The sequence below is a fragment of the Sesamum indicum genome, linkage group LG2 (genome assembly GCF_000512975.1).
Source record: "Sesamum indicum cultivar Zhongzhi No. 13 linkage group LG2, S_indicum_v1.0, whole genome shotgun sequence".
Taxonomy (NCBI): Eukaryota; Viridiplantae; Streptophyta; class Magnoliopsida; order Lamiales; family Pedaliaceae; genus Sesamum; species Sesamum indicum.
Genome location: NC_026146.1, coordinates 2,509,620 through 2,532,734, shown reverse-complemented (window position 1 = coordinate 2,532,734; position 23,115 = coordinate 2,509,620). Strand labels below are relative to the sequence as shown.

General features: G+C 32.8%; 1 protein-coding gene across 3 annotated transcripts in view; it reads right to left on the bottom strand.

Annotated features, from left to right (window-relative positions):
• The window catches only part of LOC105177368 (isoamylase 3, chloroplastic), a 42,630-nt gene that overhangs the window by 6,995 nt on the left and 12,520 nt on the right, over positions 1-23,115 (bottom strand). For all 3 annotated transcript variants that reach the window (XM_011100492.2, XM_011100499.2, XM_011100508.2), the window contains 11 exons: positions 22,602-22,706; positions 21,374-21,508; positions 21,186-21,272; positions 20,104-20,161; positions 14,377-14,440; positions 13,602-13,701; positions 11,305-11,405; positions 11,160-11,211; positions 8,391-8,453; positions 6,096-6,185; positions 5,933-6,005 (listed from right to left, as the gene is read on the bottom strand). In XM_011100492.2, the coding sequence (XP_011098794.1) occupies positions 5,933-6,005; positions 6,096-6,185; positions 8,391-8,453; positions 11,160-11,211; positions 11,305-11,405; positions 13,602-13,701; positions 14,377-14,440; positions 20,104-20,161; positions 21,186-21,272; positions 21,374-21,508; positions 22,602-22,706 (928 nt within the window). The remainder of the gene's footprint in view (positions 1-5,932; positions 6,006-6,095; positions 6,186-8,390; positions 8,454-11,159; positions 11,212-11,304; positions 11,406-13,601; positions 13,702-14,376; positions 14,441-20,103; positions 20,162-21,185; positions 21,273-21,373; positions 21,509-22,601; positions 22,707-23,115) is intronic.

Here is a 23,115-nt window from a genome sequence, read left to right as displayed (position 1 = left end):
CAGAATATATGACTCATGCTCCTTTAGGTTCTTTAAATTCTGTGGGTGGCGTAGCTACCGAGATTAATGCAGTCAATTATGTCTCTCCTAGAAGGAGATCTTTTTTTTTCTTGTTTTTTAGGACTTCCCATATTGTCTGCTGAATATTTTCAATGCCTCTGTAGCATATATTATAGAGGGTATTACTGACCACATTGAAGAGAATGATTGACTTTTCATTCCAAAATACTGCATGGTGCCGGAGCATTTATGACGCAATTAAAAAAAAAGAAGTGGTGAAAGTTCTGTCTTTCCAATGGAGTCATACACCTCAGAAGTTTCGGCTTCCTCAATTCAAGTGTCCTGGGTTGCTAGTTCTAATGGAGGACCACGTCTTGCTAATCTCATCACAGGTCACAAATTGAATGGACAAACTTATCTTCTTGGTCCCATTGCATGACTTACTGGTACAACCAGTAAACCAAAGCCAGGAGAATCAAATTACAAGACATGGAAGGCTGAAAACATGGTAATGTCATGGCTTATCAATTCCATGACTAACAAAGTAGGGGAAAACTTCATTCTCTGCTCAACAACCCAACATGTATGGAACAACCAAATGGGAGAGTCCAACACACGTAGGCAAACAGAAGAAAATCATAGAAACAGAAGTGAATCTACAAGTTTCTCTTAGGGCTCAACAAAATTTTAGACGAAGTTCGTGGTGGCATTTTAGCCATTAAACCTGTCCCAAACTTGCGTGAAGTGGCATCTGCAGTCCGACATGAAGAAAGCCGAAAAAAGATTATGTTGGGCAGTGGAGTGCAATCACTAACTACTTAAGCATCTGGCCTTGCATCTTGCATCTTGCATCTCGGGGAATAGCTAGCAAAACATCCAAGAATGGAAGACCTTGGTGTGACAGCTGCAATATGATTGGTCATACCCGAGAGACCTGGGAAATTCATGAAAAACCTGCTCTTTGGAAACCAAAAAGCAAGCAAGAGTCTTTTGGAAATTACATTGCAGTAGAGAAGGGTTCCTCTACTACAAAAACTGGTCATGTTAGCAAGGGACGACTGTAATCCTTCAAAAGCGATACTACATGCCCAACATACTTAGATTCTCCAGATAATATAGCCCCTGTAACACGATAATGCAACCCCTAAAACAGCATTTGTGGCTCAGAAAAGGTAATTTTCTAATTGCATTTAAAGCTATGAAAGTGGACATAAACAATTCATGGATAGTTGACTCTGGAACCTCATGCATCTCTCATAAAAAACTTCACACCTTGCTCTGCAACACTTTTCGAATTGCTGATGGTTCCATTTCAAAGGTTTTGGATATAGGTTCTGTTGCAAGTTCAGCGAATCTCCTTCTTGAATCAGTTTTATTGGTCCCCAATTGCAATCTTTTAACTATTAGCCAGACACGAACTATATTACTAAGTAATTTCCACATCATTGTATTTTTCAGAATTTAAATTTTGGGGACATGATTGGCACTGTTGAGTTGCATTCTGGCCTCTTCATGTTTACTGTGGCCAAACCCTTTGAGAGAGGACCTCAGACGCCACTTGAACAAAAATGGTCCTTTTTCTGTCTTCAGGTCTAATAAGGATAATGAAATTATATTGTGGCAGGATAATGAAATTATATTGTGGCACAATCAGTTAGATCATAATTAGTTTGTTGTGCATTAAAAAACTCTTTCCACCATTACTCAATAAAGGTTCCTCCGATTTTAATGTGAAACCTATCAAATGTCTAAGCATATTCACAACTCTTATCCAATTAAAGAATACAAGGAGTCAAATCCTTTTTCATTACTTCATTATGATGTTTGGGGACCATCCAAAATAAAAAGTGTGACAGGGGCTGGATGGTTTATCTCAGTCATAGATGATCATTCTCATTTGTCTTGGATATACATCGTGAAAGAAAAATCAGAGGTTTCAACTGTTCAAAAGTTTCAATTACATTGTATAAACCCAATTCAACCCCAAAATCCAAATTCTACACACTGATAATGCCCCAAATGATTTTAATACTTGGTGAATATCTTAGCGAGAATGTGTAGTGCATCAAAGCTCTTGTCCTACCACTCCCTAACAAAATGGAGTTCCGGAAAGAAAAAATAGACATTTATTAGAAGTTACCCTTACAGTCATGGTCTCTTCGCACCAAAATGTTTTTTTTTCTTTTATTTTTGGTTGAGTCTTCAAGTTTCAATGTCCATGTTAAGTCTTCCTTAAATCCTATCCTTCGTCTTATTTCATCTATTCCACCTAAGGTTTTTGGGTGTTCTTGCTTTGCTCATATTCCTCATCAACATTGAAATAAATTTGATCCCAATGTACTGCTATATTATGCGTATATATATACATACATATATATAATAGGGTCCACGTCAACTTGCCGGTCAAATTCGATCCCCCGTCCGGTTCTGAAAATATTGTTTCTTGTAGACTGAATAATCTACACCTATCCCATCCTTCATGTTTGTTACTCCTCGAAAACATCATAACAACTTGTTCTAAGCAATTATGGTTCAGCGATTACTCATGCAAACCTATACCACTTGCCTTACCGATGAGCGTCATTTTAAGTGACCCTGGGGTTTCTATTGATACAACTTTATAAGTTGCCAAAATGGTAACATGTCCTTGTCCTAATGTGTTTTTGCAATGGCATCTCCCAAGTTTGATTACTTCTCTCATTTATCATCTCAGTTGTGGTTTGAAGAATTTAATACTCATCTACTCCATCTCCCTAAACCAAATTTGCTAGTCGTAAAAAAGAACCATCAGGACAAAATAAGTAGAAAAAATATGAAGTATCCAGTTCTTTGTTAGCTTAAGGACTTGATAATCACTTGAACTAAGTTGAAAGCCAAATTTCACAAAAACATTCAAGAAAACCATTGCAAGACTTCAATATTCCAAAAGACTATTTACAAAGGAAGATCTATGTATATAAAAGCATGAATAGTTAGGAGTCTTTTGTGTTTCTTTAACTTTTTTTTTGTGATGTCTATTATAATTCTCTAATAAAATATAAGTTACTAATTTATGGATAATAATCAGCAATTTTATAGCTAGTTTATTATTAGATGTTAATTGCTTACAAAATCAAATGGTGGTAGGACAATGATGGAAATTAAAATAAATTAAATATTAATAGAAGAACAGTAGAAGTAATCGCAGTACTTACTAAGTTAACTTGTGTTAGGATTACGATGAAAATTACAATAAACAATAATTAACATTATTTCAAGTTTTTTTCCAGAGAATCTTATGAAAAATTCTCAAAAAATCTTCGTATGAGAATTCCCAGAGCTAATAAAGTAAATACATATGAAATATAGAATATCAATAGGAGACAATGAATTTACACAAAAACAAAAAGTGCACTCGCGCATCTTGAAAGAGAGTTCCCAAATTGATACAGTTAAACGTACATACATAATGTAGAATATTTGTGGGGATAAAAAGATTACAGAGCTTTTTAACATATTAGAGTATTATCCTTAGTAAATTCTATCAAGAAGTTATAGAGTTTCTCAACATATTATTCTAAGAGCTTTAATAAAAATATTTTCAAATTTTATAGAATAATTTTAATACATAAGATGACTCTGTCACAATTAGGTTATCCATTAAAATATCTAAATATATTTAATTCAAAACATCATTTTATGACTTTTGATCATGTAGCATTGTTCTTTAAACAAAAAAACTTGCTGTCAAACAAGTTTTGTTTTATATGGTATACCAGGAAAGATAATTTGTATATCTTCTCTTTTATTTTTGAACTGTTACATATGAATTAGCAATACTGAAATATAGATACAGTTTTTGAATTATTACATGAATTGTGATGTCTAAATAGATAATACACTCAATAATGATATTTCTAAACTATCGAGGTCTCTTCTACAATTGACATTGTTTATGAGAAACAAGAAGGTAATACTCATAAAAGTTCAGTGATCATCTCAATAATGTACTACATATATTTATGTATTATAGTTTTGACTAAGTATTAACTAAAATATGTTGCTAATAAAACTTCTGTTTCATCCTGTTCATTTAAGTTTCTTAAGATTAGAACTCTTCGACGTAGGATAAATAAAAAGACAGTAATATAGATTAATATCTTAATTTATAATTAATAGTTCATATTATAAGCTGGTAGACTAATTTGATTCTAGATTATGTAATTTCCTTATACAACTTTTAGTTAGAATGAATTAAATCTTATACAAAAACTTTACTTCATTTTTTATGCATGATATTATTTCTCAATGAATACTATAGAAAATACAGTAAAACCTCTATAAATTAATAACTTTGGGACCATGAAATTTTATTAATTTAGAGAGATATTAATTTATCGATAAATTAATATTTTATTAATTAAAAGAGAGACTTTTTAAATTCAGCAAATTTAGTACATATGTATTGAGAATAAATATATTCATATATGTTTCATTGATTATATTCATGTAACAATTAACTATTATATTCACAGACACATGTATCAATTCATTGGAATTACTTAAATATAAATATTTACATTAATTCGTTGCACTTAAATAACTATTATAACCAATTAAATATATTCATGCATGATGAATGAAACATATACTACATAAATCTCAATATGATAATAAAATAATTCATAACACCCAACCATGTATTCTCATCTAAAAGGCATCGCAAAATCATCCATGAATGATCAAATGTGTAAAGCATTACAGATTTCATATTTTAGTAAATTATCATAATATTTATAATTGTAATATTTATGAATTATTAATTTAGAGTTTTAATGGGACCTAATATTTATAAAGGAATTTTTCGAAAAATTATTATTTTATTATCTTATCGAATTTGATGATTTTTTACAAAGGCCCAAGTCGGGACTGAAGGATTTTATTATTTTAGAGAGTTTATTAATTTATAGAGTATTAATTTATAGAGGTTTTACTGTAATGGTATTTTAAGTGTATCAAGATTTTCTTCCGCTAAGAATATGGTGTCACAAGAATCAAAAAGTACTTATAGAATAATACTCTTTTTATTATCTGTTTGTGCACTTGTAATGTCTCCAAAACACACTCTTATCTTATATATGCACCCGCATGCGCACACATATATGTGTTTGAGCATCTGAATAAGAAAAAGTTTACAAACATCTCAAAACAATGTAATTGCATGAATTGTTTTTGTACAACTTAAACAACGATAAAATAGTACTTTCACCAAGTTTGTTGAACATATACAAGTCGAACTTTTAACCCATATACAGGATACGTTTATCATTCATGTTGACGATGCTCCTACATATCAAGATCATGAATAACGAAATATATACTACATTCATGTTGACAATACACTCCTACATATCAAGATCATGAATAATGAAATATAATAATTATAAGTTACTACATATCAAGATCATGATTAATGAAATATAATAATTATATGTTACTTATAATGATTGTTATGTCGTCAAATTCTTTATAAGTTTATTGGTTGTAATCTTATGTTACTAGAATCTAAAATTCATCTAAATCTTTGTTTCAGAAAATTAGAAACAGTTTCTCCATCCAACTTGTAAAATATTAAGTTTCTTATACTATATTTGTTCTTTAAAATTCCTAATTTAATATGTTCAGAATGCACAAGGTCATGCATTTGTTTATTATCAGGATGCACAAAGTTGTACATTCTAAAAGAAAGAAAAAGAAAACTAAAATCATGAGGATACTGACGGTGGAAATATAGAAATGCTCTAAAACCAACTTGAAGAAGTGCAATAGTAGTTAAAGCATCATGTGGTAAGATGAAGTGAATCATAAAAGCACTATACCAAGGAAACATGACACTACGAATCCAAGTACCTAGCATTAGTCCAAAAGTAAGATATGTTGAACTCAGATCTACCTTCAAAACCACAGTTCCAGCTAAAATTGTCATTGCTCCCATCATTTCCCCCTTCTCCATTGTTATCATTGTGCTAAAGTTTCAGCAGAAAGAAGAGATGATAAATACGGAGCTAATACTGGAATTAGCCAAATTGAGGTGGAACTTGTAATACATGACATACCTTAAAATTGTATGAAACAAGATCATAAAGTGTAAATCCATCATGTGCAATTACAAAATTGATACCATGACATGGCTTGCGTTTATTGACCTACAGAGAAAGAGATCCTTGAATGGCTATTCGACTACAATTAAAGAAAGTTTCAACATATTGCATTAATTTATTACGAACAAACTTAAACTTACTCCTTACAGAGAGAATTAACTCTGCTTTTTCTTGAAAAAGAAATAGTTATACTATGAGATGGATCAAAAAATGATAATGCTATATACATACCTAAAAAATTAAAAAAGAATTGTGTCATGCTATACATGTACCAAAAATTAGTATCAGAAAGTGACATTAGTTAAAATGTCGAGAAAACCTATTATACTGATAAAAATGTATCCTATAAGTATGCTTTCCTATTATAAAAAGTTAAGCAAGCCTTTATTATGAAGAAAAATAAAAATAACTAATAGAATGCTAAAGATCATGGTTAAAGCAATACGATGTTATAATACTTACGATAGTCTGAATCCTATAAGTATTTGTTTCCAATTACGAAACAATATCTATGCCTTTATCAAAAAAAAAAAAAAAAACAGAACTCATAGATTACCTAAAAAATTACCATCTTTTCAGGAAAAGATATATCTAATAAGAGTAGTAAAACAATAAAATGGTACCGTCACAATTAAAGGAACATAGACTCCAATACTAAAATTATATTTGCTAAGAACATTGCATATGACTTGAAGGTCATAAAAGGGATTTATTTGTTTCCGGACTCGAGAAATGCCATTATTTGAGGTAGAAGTTATAATCACTTAACGAACTTGAAGTTCTTTAATATAGTTTATGAATCTTATATTAAGGAATAGTTGTAATGTCATTGAAATGTTGCCTGGAAACTTTACAATTTTCAGCAAAGTGCAGGTCTGATCAGAACATTCTAACTTTATTCATAATAAGTGACATAATAAAATTTTATTTCAGTAACCTGTATGGTTTTAGCTTATTCACACAGACTGTTCACTTATTATATCTGAGTAAGTCATTGAAATATGAGATCATAACTTACAAAAGATTATATATTGACATCTGGAAAAACTATGGGCCTAATTAATCTCATCAACTGGTTATTTTCTTTAGTGGATGGCTAGGAGAGAAGACATCATATTGTAAATCAGATGTTCCAAACAAACCACATATATTACTGCAACCTAGTGAAATCATCAATGTAATAGGACATGCAATATTACAGATTGTAAACATTTTGTTGACTAATTAAAAACCTATTTTCTACTCCACTAGCGAATATTAGAAATAGAAAATTATGGAATCTTATTTCATTGTAGCTGTTAGTTATGAGAACCACAATTTCTAGCAGGGTACCGTATCACTATATAAACCGCCATAGCTATTGGATATCAAACTAGGAACAAATCAATAACAGGCCATGAGATGGACAAGATCCAAAAAAAATGTTCACTAAATATTTTTATCAAGCTATACACATGAATACATTGATTAAATCACCTTGGGATCAAATTCGGAAAACTAGGATGTCCAGAAGAGTGGTACTTTTCCCATGGGATGCTATATATGGTACCATTTAAGTTGAAAGAAACTCAGTCACCAGAGGAAAATTATTTAAGATGTTACATGTCATATTGAAAGAGGCAAGAAAACCAAACTTGCTAGTCACTGTGAAGTGACAAGTGATTTGTGGTCCTTTGGTTTGGCTTGTGTAACCAAAGTTCGCTAATGCCATATGGAGTGAGTTTTTCTATTTCTGAAACATTTCTCAGAGATAATTATAGGGGAAAGCATAAATAACAAAGAACTTGGGATGCAGCTTCTCCTAACCTTTTCCTTCTGATTCTTATTAAGGAGATGAATGCTTGGGTTTTGAAAGAAACCTGCTCTACTGAATGAAAATGAAAGAGATTTTGCACTCTCTTCTCTTTGGACTATGTAATACTTTCCTCACTTCTATGTACACATACACCATAGATAATATCTATTGGCTGTAAATGGGATGGACCTCCTGGTGCCTCTTTAGTGAAATATTTACAGTTTACAATAAGATGCTGCAAAATTCATTTAATAAAACAAAAAGATGATAGCAAGGCTAGATAAAGTATTAGAGATTAACAATCAAAGGCAGACTAGACATTTACTCACAGTGCATCCTCAGCCCGGTCAGGAATTTCATGACTGATCCAAAGGGCATAACCACCATCACAACATCATTTAATACGGATGACAAGAGCATGCATATTTCCTAAGCATGAAATAAGTAATACTTACTCGGTAAAGGTCAGCAGAACCAGCAATCCTAGTTGCAAAACCTCCTTTCATACCAGTGTCCCCCTAAGTTTAAGTCAAATCCAAAACATATGAGAATGGTAAGAAAAATCATTACAACGACATTATAACATTAATAGACTTTTTTTTATCTCATATAATTCCAAATTGATCAGTAAAATATGAGAGACCAAAATGAAAACTTCAAACCTCGGTTTCACACATAATTGGGGCGTTAATAACTATACGAAATCTATCTAAATTCATCAAGTAGGAAAATAAATCACATAATATGCATGACAAGCACCACTCTGACGGCTAAGGATTATATTGAGGCTTAGTAATATTTGAACCATTTCCTTGTACAGATTATAAATAGACAAATTGTTAAGTCGCAAAAAGATGTACTCTATGAACATCCAGTATAAACAAGATTGGCAAACATTACGCTACATAGAGAAGATACATGCCACATGCTGTCTTAAAAAGATAAGCAAACATGATGCTAAAAATTTCTACTAATCAAGCCCTGTAGACTCTGGCATAGCCATCACATGTATACCGAACACCTCGAACTCACCAATTCCAAAACACTATCTTCCTAAAAAATTGTTTTGGCAAGTTTTTTCCCAAAGACAAGCATCGGCATTCTGTCGACTGAAAAAGATGTACTCTATGAACATCCAGTATAAACAAGAAAAGCCAGCTACTAACTTAGAGAAGATACATGTCAAAAGTTGTCTTAAAGAAAAGATCGGCTGACATGATGCTAAAAACTTCTACTAATCAAGCCCTATAGACTATGGCATAGCCATCACATATATTCCGAAAACCCTGAACACACCACCCAAACCACAACATTTTGTTAGAAAATTGTTTTGGCAAGTTTTTCCCAAGGACAAGCATCCGTTGACTGAAAACAAATGTTACGCTAAACTCCCACCCAACATACAAAGTAATAACAAACACAATGGCTATGTTTAGAGTTTTTTTCAGGTTTATGTCTTTTGTGACTTTGTCATATGCCTTAGGCTTGATTTTACAGATTCTAACTTGATTTTAGGATTCCAATTTTATCATGTTTCCCATCTTAGCCTTGTTGTATTTGTATAAACATGTACTTAAATCTTAAATTAAATACACCGAAAGTATCAATTCTTAATCTCTGGTGCTTTTGTAAATTAAGTTCTCACAAATAACAATAGTTTTTAAACATTTATCTTGTGAGTATATATTTACCAAGATACATAAATATGCATAATGTTTCATTTTACTGCTCATGATCTTATGTTAAAAATTTGATAGTTCCCATAAATTGATATGAAGATAATAATAACAATGACAATTGGATGATTATACTTATTTTCATTGATATCATATTATATATGTCTAAAATGAGATCAACGGATGCTTGGTTCTTTATACAATAGATAAGCAATAAGAACTTAAATTGCTATTATCATATTCCAATAATGTGTTTTAATAATAATTTCTTATTTTATTTCTAGACCGTTTTAATGTTTATGTATATTATTGCAATTAATCTATTGAAAAATTATTTTTTTAGTACTGTAACTATCTCCTTTTTTTACTAAGTCCTTTAAATTTCAAAATTGATAAAATGTAGTCCTCCGGTTGTCGGAATTTGATTTTTGGTCGGAAAAATGATATGTCATGTCAATTGAATATTTTTTTAGGGTTTTAATCCTACGTGGCTTTAGACATGAGTTGGAAGACATGTTGAATATAATTATATTATACGTATAATTATAATTTTATTAATTATTATTTAAGGTAACGGCATCTCAGCGACACCAGGGTGACCGCATCGCCCAGAGGTCGAGGGCAAGGGTCGCCCTCCGATGCGATGGGCGATGGTGGTCGCCCAAATCGCCCAAGGGTGAAAGGCGTCACCCACCCAGAAACAGTGGGGAGGGCAGTGCCCCCTCGCAATTGCCCTTCACGCCAGCACAACCTATTTAGAAAGATAAAACTTAATTATATTTTAATTAACAATAGAAAATTAAGAAAGTATTTAAAAAAGTTAATAAAATATATTAACATTTTAAAATTAATAAATAATATAAAAAAGAATTTAATATTATTTATAATAATTACCCAGTTAACTTTAGGCTTATGTGGCTGTGCATGTGGCTATACGCGTGGATAAATGGCCGGACAGCCAAGCAAGAAATGACAGCGTGCAAATTCAAAAGTTGGCTGAAAAATTACATTTAAAACCCTTAATCGGGCTAAATTTCATCCATTTGAAACTTAAAGGACTCCATAGAAAAACGACATAGTTATCGAACTAAAATTAATATTGGATATACATAAAGGAGTAAAAAAAATTTTTTCCTTAATTTATTATATATTTCCATTTAAAATAAGAACCTTTTCCCACAAAAATATATACTGTAAGCACTATCGAGTTCTTTTCATAGTTTATTGATCTTTTTAATTTAACCAATATATAACTAATACCAAGTTATGTGTAAATATGTAAATAGTTTTATGCATATTTTCTACATCTTTACCAGTTGACAGTAACTAATATTAAATATATAATAATGATATTACGAACATATATATTCCAATATTAATGTACATAGGATTTGACTAGACAATATTAAATTTATTGTTATATCTGTCCAGTTTTATATTAACTACGGACTGTTTTATATTTTTAAGTTATCTCATCAATCCAAAAAAAATTAGGAATATATGATCTGAAGTAACTTCCTTTTGTCCATCTAATGAAATTAACAGCACCTTGATAAATCTTCTAACATCATCTCGGTACTTCCCGTTCCACTCTGCCCACCTGTAAACCAAAGAAATCCACATAGTTATGTTTCTGTTGATTATGTACTAGTTTCAAGCCAAATAAACAAAAAGAAATAATTATAGAAGTTACCGATCCCAATTAGGAAATTTTCCAACAAGGTATAGGCCTCCACAATCCCAAGGTTCTGCAATGACCTTACACCTTGACAGGATGCTGTCTTTGGCAATTGCCTGCACCATTTAAGCACTGAACACCATGCATGTAGAAGAATAAAAGACAATAACTTTTTGTTTGTATGAATTGTATCAAATATCAAATAACAGTATTGTTTTGAAGGGATCATTCCTTTTCCTTGGTATTCGGAGGAAGCAAACTAAGACTAAATTAAAAATGAAGCAAATCCATAAAGGATAAGGAAGCTAGTTACCAGCATTGCATCAATCGTAAACACATTAATACATCAGCTCTGTGGAATATCGTTGTAGTAAATTAGAATACAGAACAATAAGAAAACTGGCAGTCACGATGGACAGAGAATGTCAAAATCCTTAGAAATGTTCTAATCTTAATTTTGTTTGAAATAATCGCACAAGAGGAACCAACTCAACTAAATCCATTGACAACTTTTTTCCCATCACATGTGTTTTTAAAGTACACAAATGAGATATAAAGTCCAGCAAGAATAAGGTGACAAAAATGAGAACTTCACAGCTCAGTATTCTCTATAATTCAATGTATGTGCACTGGAGCATAAACAGAATAAACCACAAGAACCATATTAAAGCACCAATAGTCTGAACACTCTGTATTGACTTGACACTCTGAACACTTTGGAGCACATTGAGTTATATGAATTATGCTTTAAGCACCAACTTTTCAGGAGCCAACTTACTTCTTGCCCCCATCTGAATGTAGCATGCATGTAACTAACGTTCAGGATGATCTGTCAGAAGGACTACGCATACATATATTTATCTATGCATTTTACAAATTTAATTTTCACACAGTAGCAGTGTATTTCTCAGTATTGATAACCAATTACTGTTGCTTGAAATGAAATTGATGGTAGCTGTGGCAATTTAAGTTTTTGGGGGATCGAAAAGGTCAAAACGTTGGAGATTAGGCATGCCATTGGTGAGATCTTGGCAGCACCAGAACAACTCTTTAATTTGATCTTGCAATCTATTGAAACCAAATCAACCCAAATTGACATAATTAAAAATGTCCCTAATTTCACGGCAAAAGGAATGCATTGATGTGCTTAGTGTGGGTTTGCATAACATGATAATAGAAAATGCGGGTCAGGACACTAGTGATCATGGTCAGATAGCAGTTACAAGCAGTATGACATACAGAAAATGGTGAGTACATGATTAAACAAGAATCACCCCATGCACAAAATCAAAGTTTAGACCTCCACGTCCAGGAATTTGTTTACAGAGTAGGCTTAATCTTATCTTGATCTGTAAGAATGTAGACAGGAATCAAGAGGAAAGAGAAAATGGAGGTTCTGTTGGAGACCATCTCACTCATATTCATTTTGGTAGAAAACCAACATATGGAGATTGTGAAGGAGACCTTGGCTAGAATTGGACTTATGGGATTCTAATTTGTTAATAAAGAATCCTTCCAAATGGAGGAAAGAGAAAATGGAGGTTCTGTTGGAGACCATCTCACTCATATTCATTTGGTAGAAGAAAATCAACACACAGAGATTGTGAAGGAGACCCTGACAAGAATTGGACTTATAGGATTCTAATCTGTTAATAAAGAATCCTTCCAAATAGATCTATGAGAACTAGGAGGATAAACTTAGCCCATACCAGGGAGACGGTGGGAGGTAGGGGTCTTAAAGAGCTAACTATGAGCCGAGCCTGGGAAAATTTCAAGGCTCGAGCTTAAACCAGATTTTGAGCTTGAGCTTGAAAACTTTATTTCTTAATGCTCAAGCTTGAGCTCATTTACTAAAAGAAAAGAATTGAATTTCAAATTAATAAGATGAATAAGTTGTAAAATGCAATTGTCTTCAGAATATTCACTAAATATATAAGAATGATAAAACAGAGGTTTATCTTTTGATTTTAATAACACAAAGAGGTACTTAATTTTAGAGCGGAAGTAAAAGATAATTGAGAAAAGGAAACTAAAATTTAGAAGTATGATTATAGCAGCTTAATTTACTTTCACTATTATAAAAATCTATAAAAGAATTTTAAAAACAATAATCTGTATCATTTGTAGGCATATATGGTACATACAGAGAAATACAGAGTAACATCTCAATCCCATAAGAACTTGAAAGAAATAAGTAGAAGGGAAGCGCATATATAAATCAAGGAGTTTATGCTTAACATGTTCCCATACAGCTGTCCATGACACATTAAGGAATGCTGTTAAAACTTCAAGCAGAGGGTGCCGTGTCTTACCTTGATCAATGGGGGAGCATTGAGTGGAGAACCATCAGTTCCTCGACAAAGCACACTAGCAAGATCAAAACGGAACCCATCCACATGATACTCTACAACCCTTCAGGTAGAATGATAATTGAGAAGTGTGAAAATCCAATTAATAAACAACTTAAGGTGCTAAACTAAACATCCTCTACAAATAGGTAACGCATTCACCGGGATATTTAATGAAACAAAATTCAATAGAAAGAAAACCCAAAAGAATGATCATAACACCTAAACACAGCATCTGAATTGAACTCAATAACTGAAGCATAGAATGTTTGACATTTGTCAAAGACATTGAACATCTCCTGAAGAATTAAAATATGAACTAGACCATGCAAATTAGTCCATCAGGATATGTTAAGTAACAATTAAATTTCACACTGATCAATAATTAGAATATTAGGACCGTGTTTTTACATTCATAACAATTACAACCTCATTATATAATGCATATGATACCTCAATGCAACCACTTTGTACGTGGACATCTATTTTTTGTTATTTCTTTATTTATTTTTTTGGATGAATTGACCTCAATTAGAATTATCAAAGAAAATAGTACAGATGACATTTACTTGGGAAAACTTTGAACTCATGAAACACAAAGTAGTGATATTGTAGCATTTTAACAATTATAAATGATAATCTAACATGGAGGCAATTTCATATATCTTTACTGCGTTCGGTTGTAACATAAGACACCTTCAAGAAAATTTCAGGATTATTAAAAGGAATAAGGATATACCAATGCCTCAAGCTGTCAAGTATTAATTCCATGACGACAGGATGGTTACAATTCAATGTATTACCTAGACAACAAGATTAAATATCAGAGCAATAAACATAATCATATATTATACTAGACACATTTGGATCCATCATAAACAGTCACCATCACCTGTAGACTAGAAATAGTGACTTCAGAAAAATAAGAGGCAAAAACTTACAATATAATGCATGTAGGCCCTCAATCTTCTCACAGAGATGGTTAAGCAATCACATGTATGTGCTAATTATGCAGAATAACTTGAGCATGAACAAGAGATTATTTTCCCAAAACCAACCACTACAAGGAACTACTTAAGCCCTTAGTACAGGTAAAGACTCTTTTACTATTTATCTTCTTGCACTCCATCCTTATTATACATTGGTCTCTCTTGAAGATTTTATCATTATTTGCCAATACAACCTGTGCCTGGAACTACTTGAGCCCTTAATACAGGTAAAGGCTCTTTTACTACTAATCCTTAGACATTTCTTCCTCATTATACATTTGTTTTGCTTGAAGAGCCACTATCATAATCTTAAAAAATTATTCAGAATAATAAAACATGTGCGCGTTGCACTTGTTACAAAGAATACATACTTGAAAATGTTTATGTTTTGCCAATACCAACCTGTGCGTCGAAATACTTATGCCTTAAGTACACGTAAAGGCTCGTTTACTATTTATCTTCTTGCATTTCATCCTCATTATATTGGTTTCTCTTGAAGATTTGGCCAATACAAACCTCTACGTGGACTACTTGAGCCCTCAATACAGGTAAAGACGCTTTTACTATTTATCCTCCAACATCTCTTCCTCGTTTATATTTGCTTCAAAATGGAGAATATATAGTCAATTTTTTTAAGTACACATGAAGTATGAACAGACGTTCATATATCCGTTTGACATTATATTTTTACTAAGAATAGTTTTTCTCGACTCTAATTTGTCAATTTTTTCTTGGATAGTTACATTTTTTCATTTTTAATTGCTCTTTGCATTTCTTAAATATATTCATTTATCTTCGTGATTGCCCCGAAAAAACAGTGACAAAACAAATGCAATTCTTAAATATTGATTCATATTTTGAAGAGAATAATCTCTTTCGTTTGTTTAGAGGCACCCAATACTATATATCTATAAACATGTCATAATATTTTTCTGTTTTATACATTAGATCATTTATTTGGCCTGATCAGATAGTCATTACAACAAATGAAAACTTAATCTCAACTCCATCTATAATATAACTTTGGGTTTTAATACTCCTACGTGTTATGATATCTCTTCATAAAAATAAATGAAGCTATTTAAATATAAATATTTAATAGCTTATATGCTGTAATATAGTCAGTAATATAGAAATTTTGTTTTTACAAAATCATTACAGTACAATTGCACTTAATTGTATTATGAATCAAGTAGATAAAAAATACAAGATATTGAATGGAGCAATTTAAAATGATGAGCTAGATCAATTGATGTGAAGAAGTTCATTATTCCAAAATTATATGACAAATAAAAATGATCATACTAAGACACAAACAGCATACCATCGCAATGAGCAGAACATCCGTGATGGTAGCAGAAGTTAAATCATATGCATATAAAAAATGTAATAATTGTAGATGCCAAATAGTACTATACTACAAAGAGTCTTTCAGTATGCTTCTATTATTAATCATAGACTAGTATAACAACAATAAAAGGATAGTCGTGGAACATTCTATAACTATTGAATACATGATTGTTCACAAACATCACTTAGTAATCTACCTCAATGCCACAAGAAACTAGAAGCATCCTTTGTCTTTATTTTAGCTTTTGTATTTTTCTAACACAATCAAGAAAACCAAACAAGCTGAAACAAATTAAATTAAGCAAGAAGTCAAGATTTTTTCTAACTTTGCAAAGAGGTCATTAATAGTATATAGCCATTTAATCCTTTAGTTACATAGGATAATTTTATTTTTACAGAGAAAGTTAAGAAACATGGAATATTTGATATGTTTGTACTTTTGAAGTGCTATGTATGTTTAAGTATTTATACAATAAATACAAATAATAATATGTGGGGTCATATGCATGTGTATAAATAATAAAACAAATGTAACATGTGGATATAGATAAAAATTTAGATATACTACATACATTCTTAAAAAGATTAAGCATACATAAAAGTGAATATTTTCCATAAACTCGTCCAAGTTCATGCCTAGTCACAGTTAAGTAGATTAGCATGGCAACAGATAAGTGCCATCATCATTCCAGAAATCAGGATTCAAATGCATGGGAGTGTCCACCGGTTTAGCGCCAAGTAAACCTGCTTCCTGAAGAAGATTACAAGCATATTTATAGAGGGATCCCATGCTTCTATGAGCAATTTCAATGCCCAGATACGCTGGCCTTCCCAAATGTTTAGTGACAAAGTGCTCAACTAAGTATGCCTTGGCCTCTCCTATTCCAACAATATCACTTCGAGAGTTCAAGATATCCTCAATATAGACTGCTAGAACGACAGTATGTTCGAAAAAAAACTGAATGATTTGCTTGGCACCGTAACAAAACCAAACTGACCGATAACTCGAGTAAACTTATTAAACTATACTCTGGGACTTTGTTTGAAACCGTAAATAGCTTTATTCAAACTGAAAACCATGTGTTGCTTCTCACCCTGAGCAAAATATTGAGGAGGTTTGCTCCATAATTACAGTTTCATTCAGATGACCGTATAAGAAAGCATTTGTTATGTTCATCTAGTACATCGACCAGTTGAGATGAACTGCCAAGAAAACATTGAGGCATGCAAAGGGGAAAAAGTTTCCAAATAATCTACGCCATATGTTTGAGTAAAGCCCTTGGCAACCAGATGAGCTTTATACCGTTCAAGGGTACTGTGTGCTCAAAACTTGGGGGTAAATACCCAGCGCCAAGCAACAACATCAAGCTCCAAGGTCCCCCGGAAACATCTCTTCCTCCATTGCCATTTTCCACTCAGGATGTTGAAGTGCCTCACAATAAGAACTAGGAATAGAAACAGTGCCAGATAAACAGGACTAATGTACTGACACCAAATAGAATAAGCCAAGGGATGAGGGTGCAAGATCTTTTACTTTTGCGAAGAGCAATGCAATGGGAAGATCATCATCATCACATGGAGTGAAAATGGAGCTAGGAGCTGCAGCTGGAGGAAGACGAGGCGGATATAAAAGTGTGGTAGGGGTAGAGCGGTTACATCGAGAGTACACCTGTAATGGTTGTACATGCACTTCTGTATACTTTGGACTCGAAGATGCCCGTATAGGAAAAGGAACAGAAGGAGTAGGATCAACCTGGGAAGAGTTCTTTAAATAATATGCATAGTCTCATGGAAGCTAACATAGGTTAAAGCCAGATGAGATGCTGGATCATAACAACGATACCCCAGAAATATAGAAAGAAACTTTATCGAGATGAAGGAAACACACACAGCCAAAGACCCTCGGAGTTACCCCAAAAAGGGTCTTATCAGAGAAAAAACAGGAGAACCTAGTATCCCCACTAAGAACATTGAAGGCATAAGGTTAAAAACGATAACACGCACTGAGAATTGCATCCCCCAATAAGACTTGGGAACATTCATATGTGCCATAATAGTTCGAGCATCATCGAGAAACTGACGGTGTTTGCGTTCTGCGATAAAATTTTGTGAGATGTATATGGGCAAGAGGTTTGATGTAAAAGGCCATGGGAATCACAAAACTGAGAAACTGCTAAACTCAGGGCATTATCAGTATGCAAGATACAAGACACGAATATTATCAGAAAATTGGGTTTTGATTTCATTATAAACGGAAGTGATGACATTCGTAACTTGACTCCAATCCTTGAGTAAATAGACTAACTTCTTTCTAGAGTAATCATCCACAAAGACGAGAAAGTACTTAAACACAGTATGACAAGGGCACGTCAAGATAGAAGCTTATCAAGATGCAGACTTGGTGTAGCAAAAACAAACTACAGTCGCTAGATTGAGTGCAGAGGCTAAATACCTCGTTCTGGTTCACACTACTAGCAAAGTTTTGTGGTTGAAGAATCTATAGATTTCACTGACCCGTACCTATGTAATGTGACAATATCTTATTTTCCATGAGAAGAGCATATTGAGGTTGATTGTCATTTCGTCGTGAGGCTGTCTCATGACAGGAAATCTGCACTCTTTTTACTCCTCTAGAGCAAAGAGCACATATTTTTACAAAGGGTTTAGAAGCAAAGCAATTTAGTATTTTGTGTAACAAGCTGGGCATGATTAATATATTTGCTCCAGCTTGATGGGGAGGGTTATCTTTTCTACAAAGTGAATGTACAAAGTTCAATAAACTAGTCCAAGTTCCAATTTTTTTAACTAATTCATGACTAGCAAAAACACCTAAAATCTTTGCTTGTCAATCTCTTGACTGAATAGTCCTCAAAACTAATACATTAAATCATGTTTCCCTAGTCTAATAGTGGAAAACAAAACTTACCTACTTGATAGAAGATTCTTGTACAACCTTTACTTTTCATGGTAAATAGCTAGGAAAGATTCTTCTTGTTTCTTGATGCTTTCCTTTTCGTTAATCCTGCTAGCTGTTAGACTTTGTTTCTTGGTTTTTGTTTCCTTGTAGTCAAATCTTGCATAATAGTGATAATACTACGATAGTCAAATCTTGCAAAATTTTACAATGTAATTGACACTAGCTCTAGGAGGATAAAAATTACAATTTCAACTACTTCTATCTTTGGGATATATAATAGCTGCACAAACTTTTCTGGTCTTCTTGAAACGATCGGAGGTTTGTCCTACAGACTGCACTCCAAAGAAACAATTTTGAGGATGGCACATCTTTGAAAGAGATGAAACTAGCCTAGCAAAGTGGGCTGAAAATATTAAACAAGTAGCAACCTATAGCTATAAAAGGGGCCTCAACTAGGCAATGGAGGTAAAACAAATTCAACACAAGAATTTCTTACAGCTCCTAATATTTCACCTATATATTGACTTAAATATAAGAAGGAATCTGTAGGACCTATTCTATCCCCAGCATCTTCAGTGTGGTAGGTCTTCTCCAATCAGTGCTGGTTAGCAACAAAGGGGAGTCACTTGACTGGTAGTATGGTCCATTAACGTTGCAACTAGCCCTATCATGAACCGATCAAGCATACAAAGTTTAAGTTGTCCTTTTAGGCAAGAGAGAATATTGCAACAAATTGTTTGTACATTCCGTGTGAAACCAATAAACAATCAGCTGATTCATTCACTGGATCACCAATTACAATGAGAGTAAAGTACATCTAACAAGCTTGGAGCACATTATGCAATCCAAGTCAATGAGCATTCAAGAATCGCTTGCATCCATCTCTATACTAGAACTAGAATAAGCTAAGCACTTTTACTTTCTCGCTGAGAATATACATGTAAATATACATACTGTGGTTTCATTAATGTAAGAAGCAAAGTTCAGTGAATCTTGTTCGATAGAAACAACTTGCTTAACATGTTTTTAGCTAACAGAATAATTCCACAATTTAATCACATTCGAATACTTAGCAAACAATCATATAAAAATTGCTAAGAAATCAAAACTTAATCCAGACGGAAATCTACCAGAAACATGCACTTTAAAAATGAAAGAAATAGCATCATATGTATTGAAACTGAATGAAGTATAACGAGATTGAAATTACCACAACCAGAGAAGTTCAACAACTGGCCGTTGTTGTTTAAGTCTATCATGTAATAGACCTACAAAACATGTATGATATTACTAAGTCAATTGAAATTATAAGAAAGCAGATTCGATCAAATCATCAGCAGATACAACAAGGAAGAATGTTCACAATGCTATTCATGACATTAGCACACTTTTTGAGTAAATTTTGAGGTAGACTTGCAATTAATGTAAACAAAGACTCAAATATCACCATCTACATTCAGAGATCATAAACACTAGCAATGTCACTAACAATATTACCACACTCTATGTGTGTGCTTAAATATTTAAAATGCATAATTAAAAAGCTAATTAAATTTTGTATATGAAAATAAAAGTATTTATTAATTTTTGTATATGAAATTAAGTAATTATTTAAGTATTTTAATGTAGATAAGTGAAAAGTAGAATAATTTAAAATAAATATGATTTGAAATTAAAAAAAAAAAAAGTAACAAAACTAGTAGAATATATAAAGAGATAAAACGTTAGGTAATAAGTGAGATGAGAGGGAAGAGGAAAACATTAGAATCCCAAATTCCTAGCATGGTATTAATATGTTATCCGCTCTAATTGGGGCATCACAGATTTGCTCAGATTGATAAATCACTAACTTCTCCACATTAATGGGATATCAAACTTTATTGGTTGCTAAATGGTCATGAATGATAATTGCTCAAACCATTTCAGCAGTTTAATTGGAGGAAGTCCAGAAGTGGAAGTAAGGGGCATGTATACCTTATATGTAGTATTTGGACAGTAAATATTCTCCAACGAGCAAGTCAAAAATAGTAAATAAAACCTACTATAGTACCAAATAATTTGAAGCATGAATTTCTTTAGAAGCATTTGTAGAGTCAAATCAACCAACATGCCATATGTATGGGTCATTTACTGCAACAATTTGAAGCATGAATTTCTTTAGAGGTATTTGTAAACTCAAACCAATGAACACGCTATATGATAAATTAAGGATCATGCACTGCATACGGGAAAGAGAAGCTAATAGATAAAACCAATTAACTTTCCTGCTTATTATAAAACTGCAATTATCACCTTGTTGTCTATGCCACGAAATGAAGTAGTATACGGGTTTTCATCATCAGCCTCATTTGTATGATTATAAACAACATCCAAAATGACCTGGAAAACATAGCGTCATAAGCCAGATCAAGAACCTTAATTTCACTGTTAGCCATTCAATAACATTTTTGGACTGCTACCACAAAATATAAAGAGAATACCTCAATTCCGGCATTGTGCAATGCCTTAACCATTTCTTTAAATTCACGAGAAGCATTAAGTGGTCCTCCTCCATTACTCGCATACCGACTCATAGGTGCAAAGAAATTGATAGTAGAATAACCCCATGTATTGATCTTGCATAAAATCACAGTTCATGAGAATTAGTTATTAATTATCCAAAAGCACTGCAGAAACCTAATAATATATAGTGGCTTATAGTACACAAGCATGACCAGAAAGCAGGCCCCCTTTCGATAAAATCCTATCCCATAGGAAGAAGAGTTCAAAGGCTTAAACTTTAAAACAAGCTGCAACTTGACAAAATCTAGAAGACCCTGGAGTTGGCCATATACTTCGACTCACAGCACAGCCCGACAAAACTGACAAGATGCTGGAGTTGGACCTGTACTCTGACTCACAACACAAATCCACTAAACAAAAAACATAGCATGGTGAACTAGACAACATACAATCCGACATATAAAATAGTATGTGAATGACCTAAAATAAAATATCGCAATGTAAGCTAACAAAAAATGTTTGCAGTTTCAGAGACTTATGCCAAGAACAATGTTTAAAACATAATGCTTACCAACAAGACTCTTAACACATGATCATATATTTCATCAAGAGATGATTAACACACAAAAGTCTCACAATACAAAGGTGCATGTTTCTGGGTGCCTGCTGCTTGCGGACAACAAAATTCATGTTCCTTGCTGTACTATTAGCATTTTCATATCTTTGTCTACATAGGAGAAAGCATCTAAATAGTTGCTGAAAGGTTTCTTTGCCACGCTTTGTTATTCTGATAGGTTGGAGCATATCTTAGCCTTTCATACTCCCCGACAAAACTAGTTTCCATTAATAATCAGACATTCTTCTAGTCAAACCTTGTTTGGCAGCCTGCAGAATATTTATGGGATTTCACTCAACTTTTTTCAGGATCATTTAAGATCAAGTTACATTATTGCACAACTAGGTAGTCCCATGAAACATAGTCAAGAATTTAAAGAAGATATATATTCCTAGCTCCCATGTTCTAACCCATATGAGTCTGCTAATCAAGAATCAAAAGTCACACATATAGCATTGGGTAGCCTCAATACTTTGCAGAGCATGGCATACACAGAACCTCGTCATATGCAAATTGAAGTCATCGGTTGACTCTCAGACAAAGATAACCCTATTCAACAAATGCTTACAGGGACCAGAACTTTTACTTACCATGTGATCTCTAGGATTTGGACGCCGTTGGAACTCCATTTCATCAAACTCAAACACGGGCAAAAGTTCAACTGCATTAATACCCAGCTCCAAGAGATGTGGTATCTTCACATGAGTTGTATTCAAAAGGTAAATATGAGACCTTATAAGAGACATTTCACTCAAGTACAACGCACAACAAACAAGACATTAATACCCGAGCAGGCTTTAAGTATATCATTTTTCCACAGGAAAAACATCCAACATGAAGAAAGATAAATGAAAATTCTTAATATACTCCCCAGACCCATAAAATACAGCACACGATAAACATCTTCATGAACATATTGATATGATATTCTGCTTTAAGTAAATCATAGTTCCACAGAAAAACATCCTACAAGGGGAAAGATGGATGGAAATTTTAAAATACTAACATCATTTCAGAACTGGCAAAGTAAAGAGCAAAGAAATTGAAAGTCAATTTCACAGCCTCCGACAGAGTGTAAATGAGATAAGGATTCATCGACTCAAT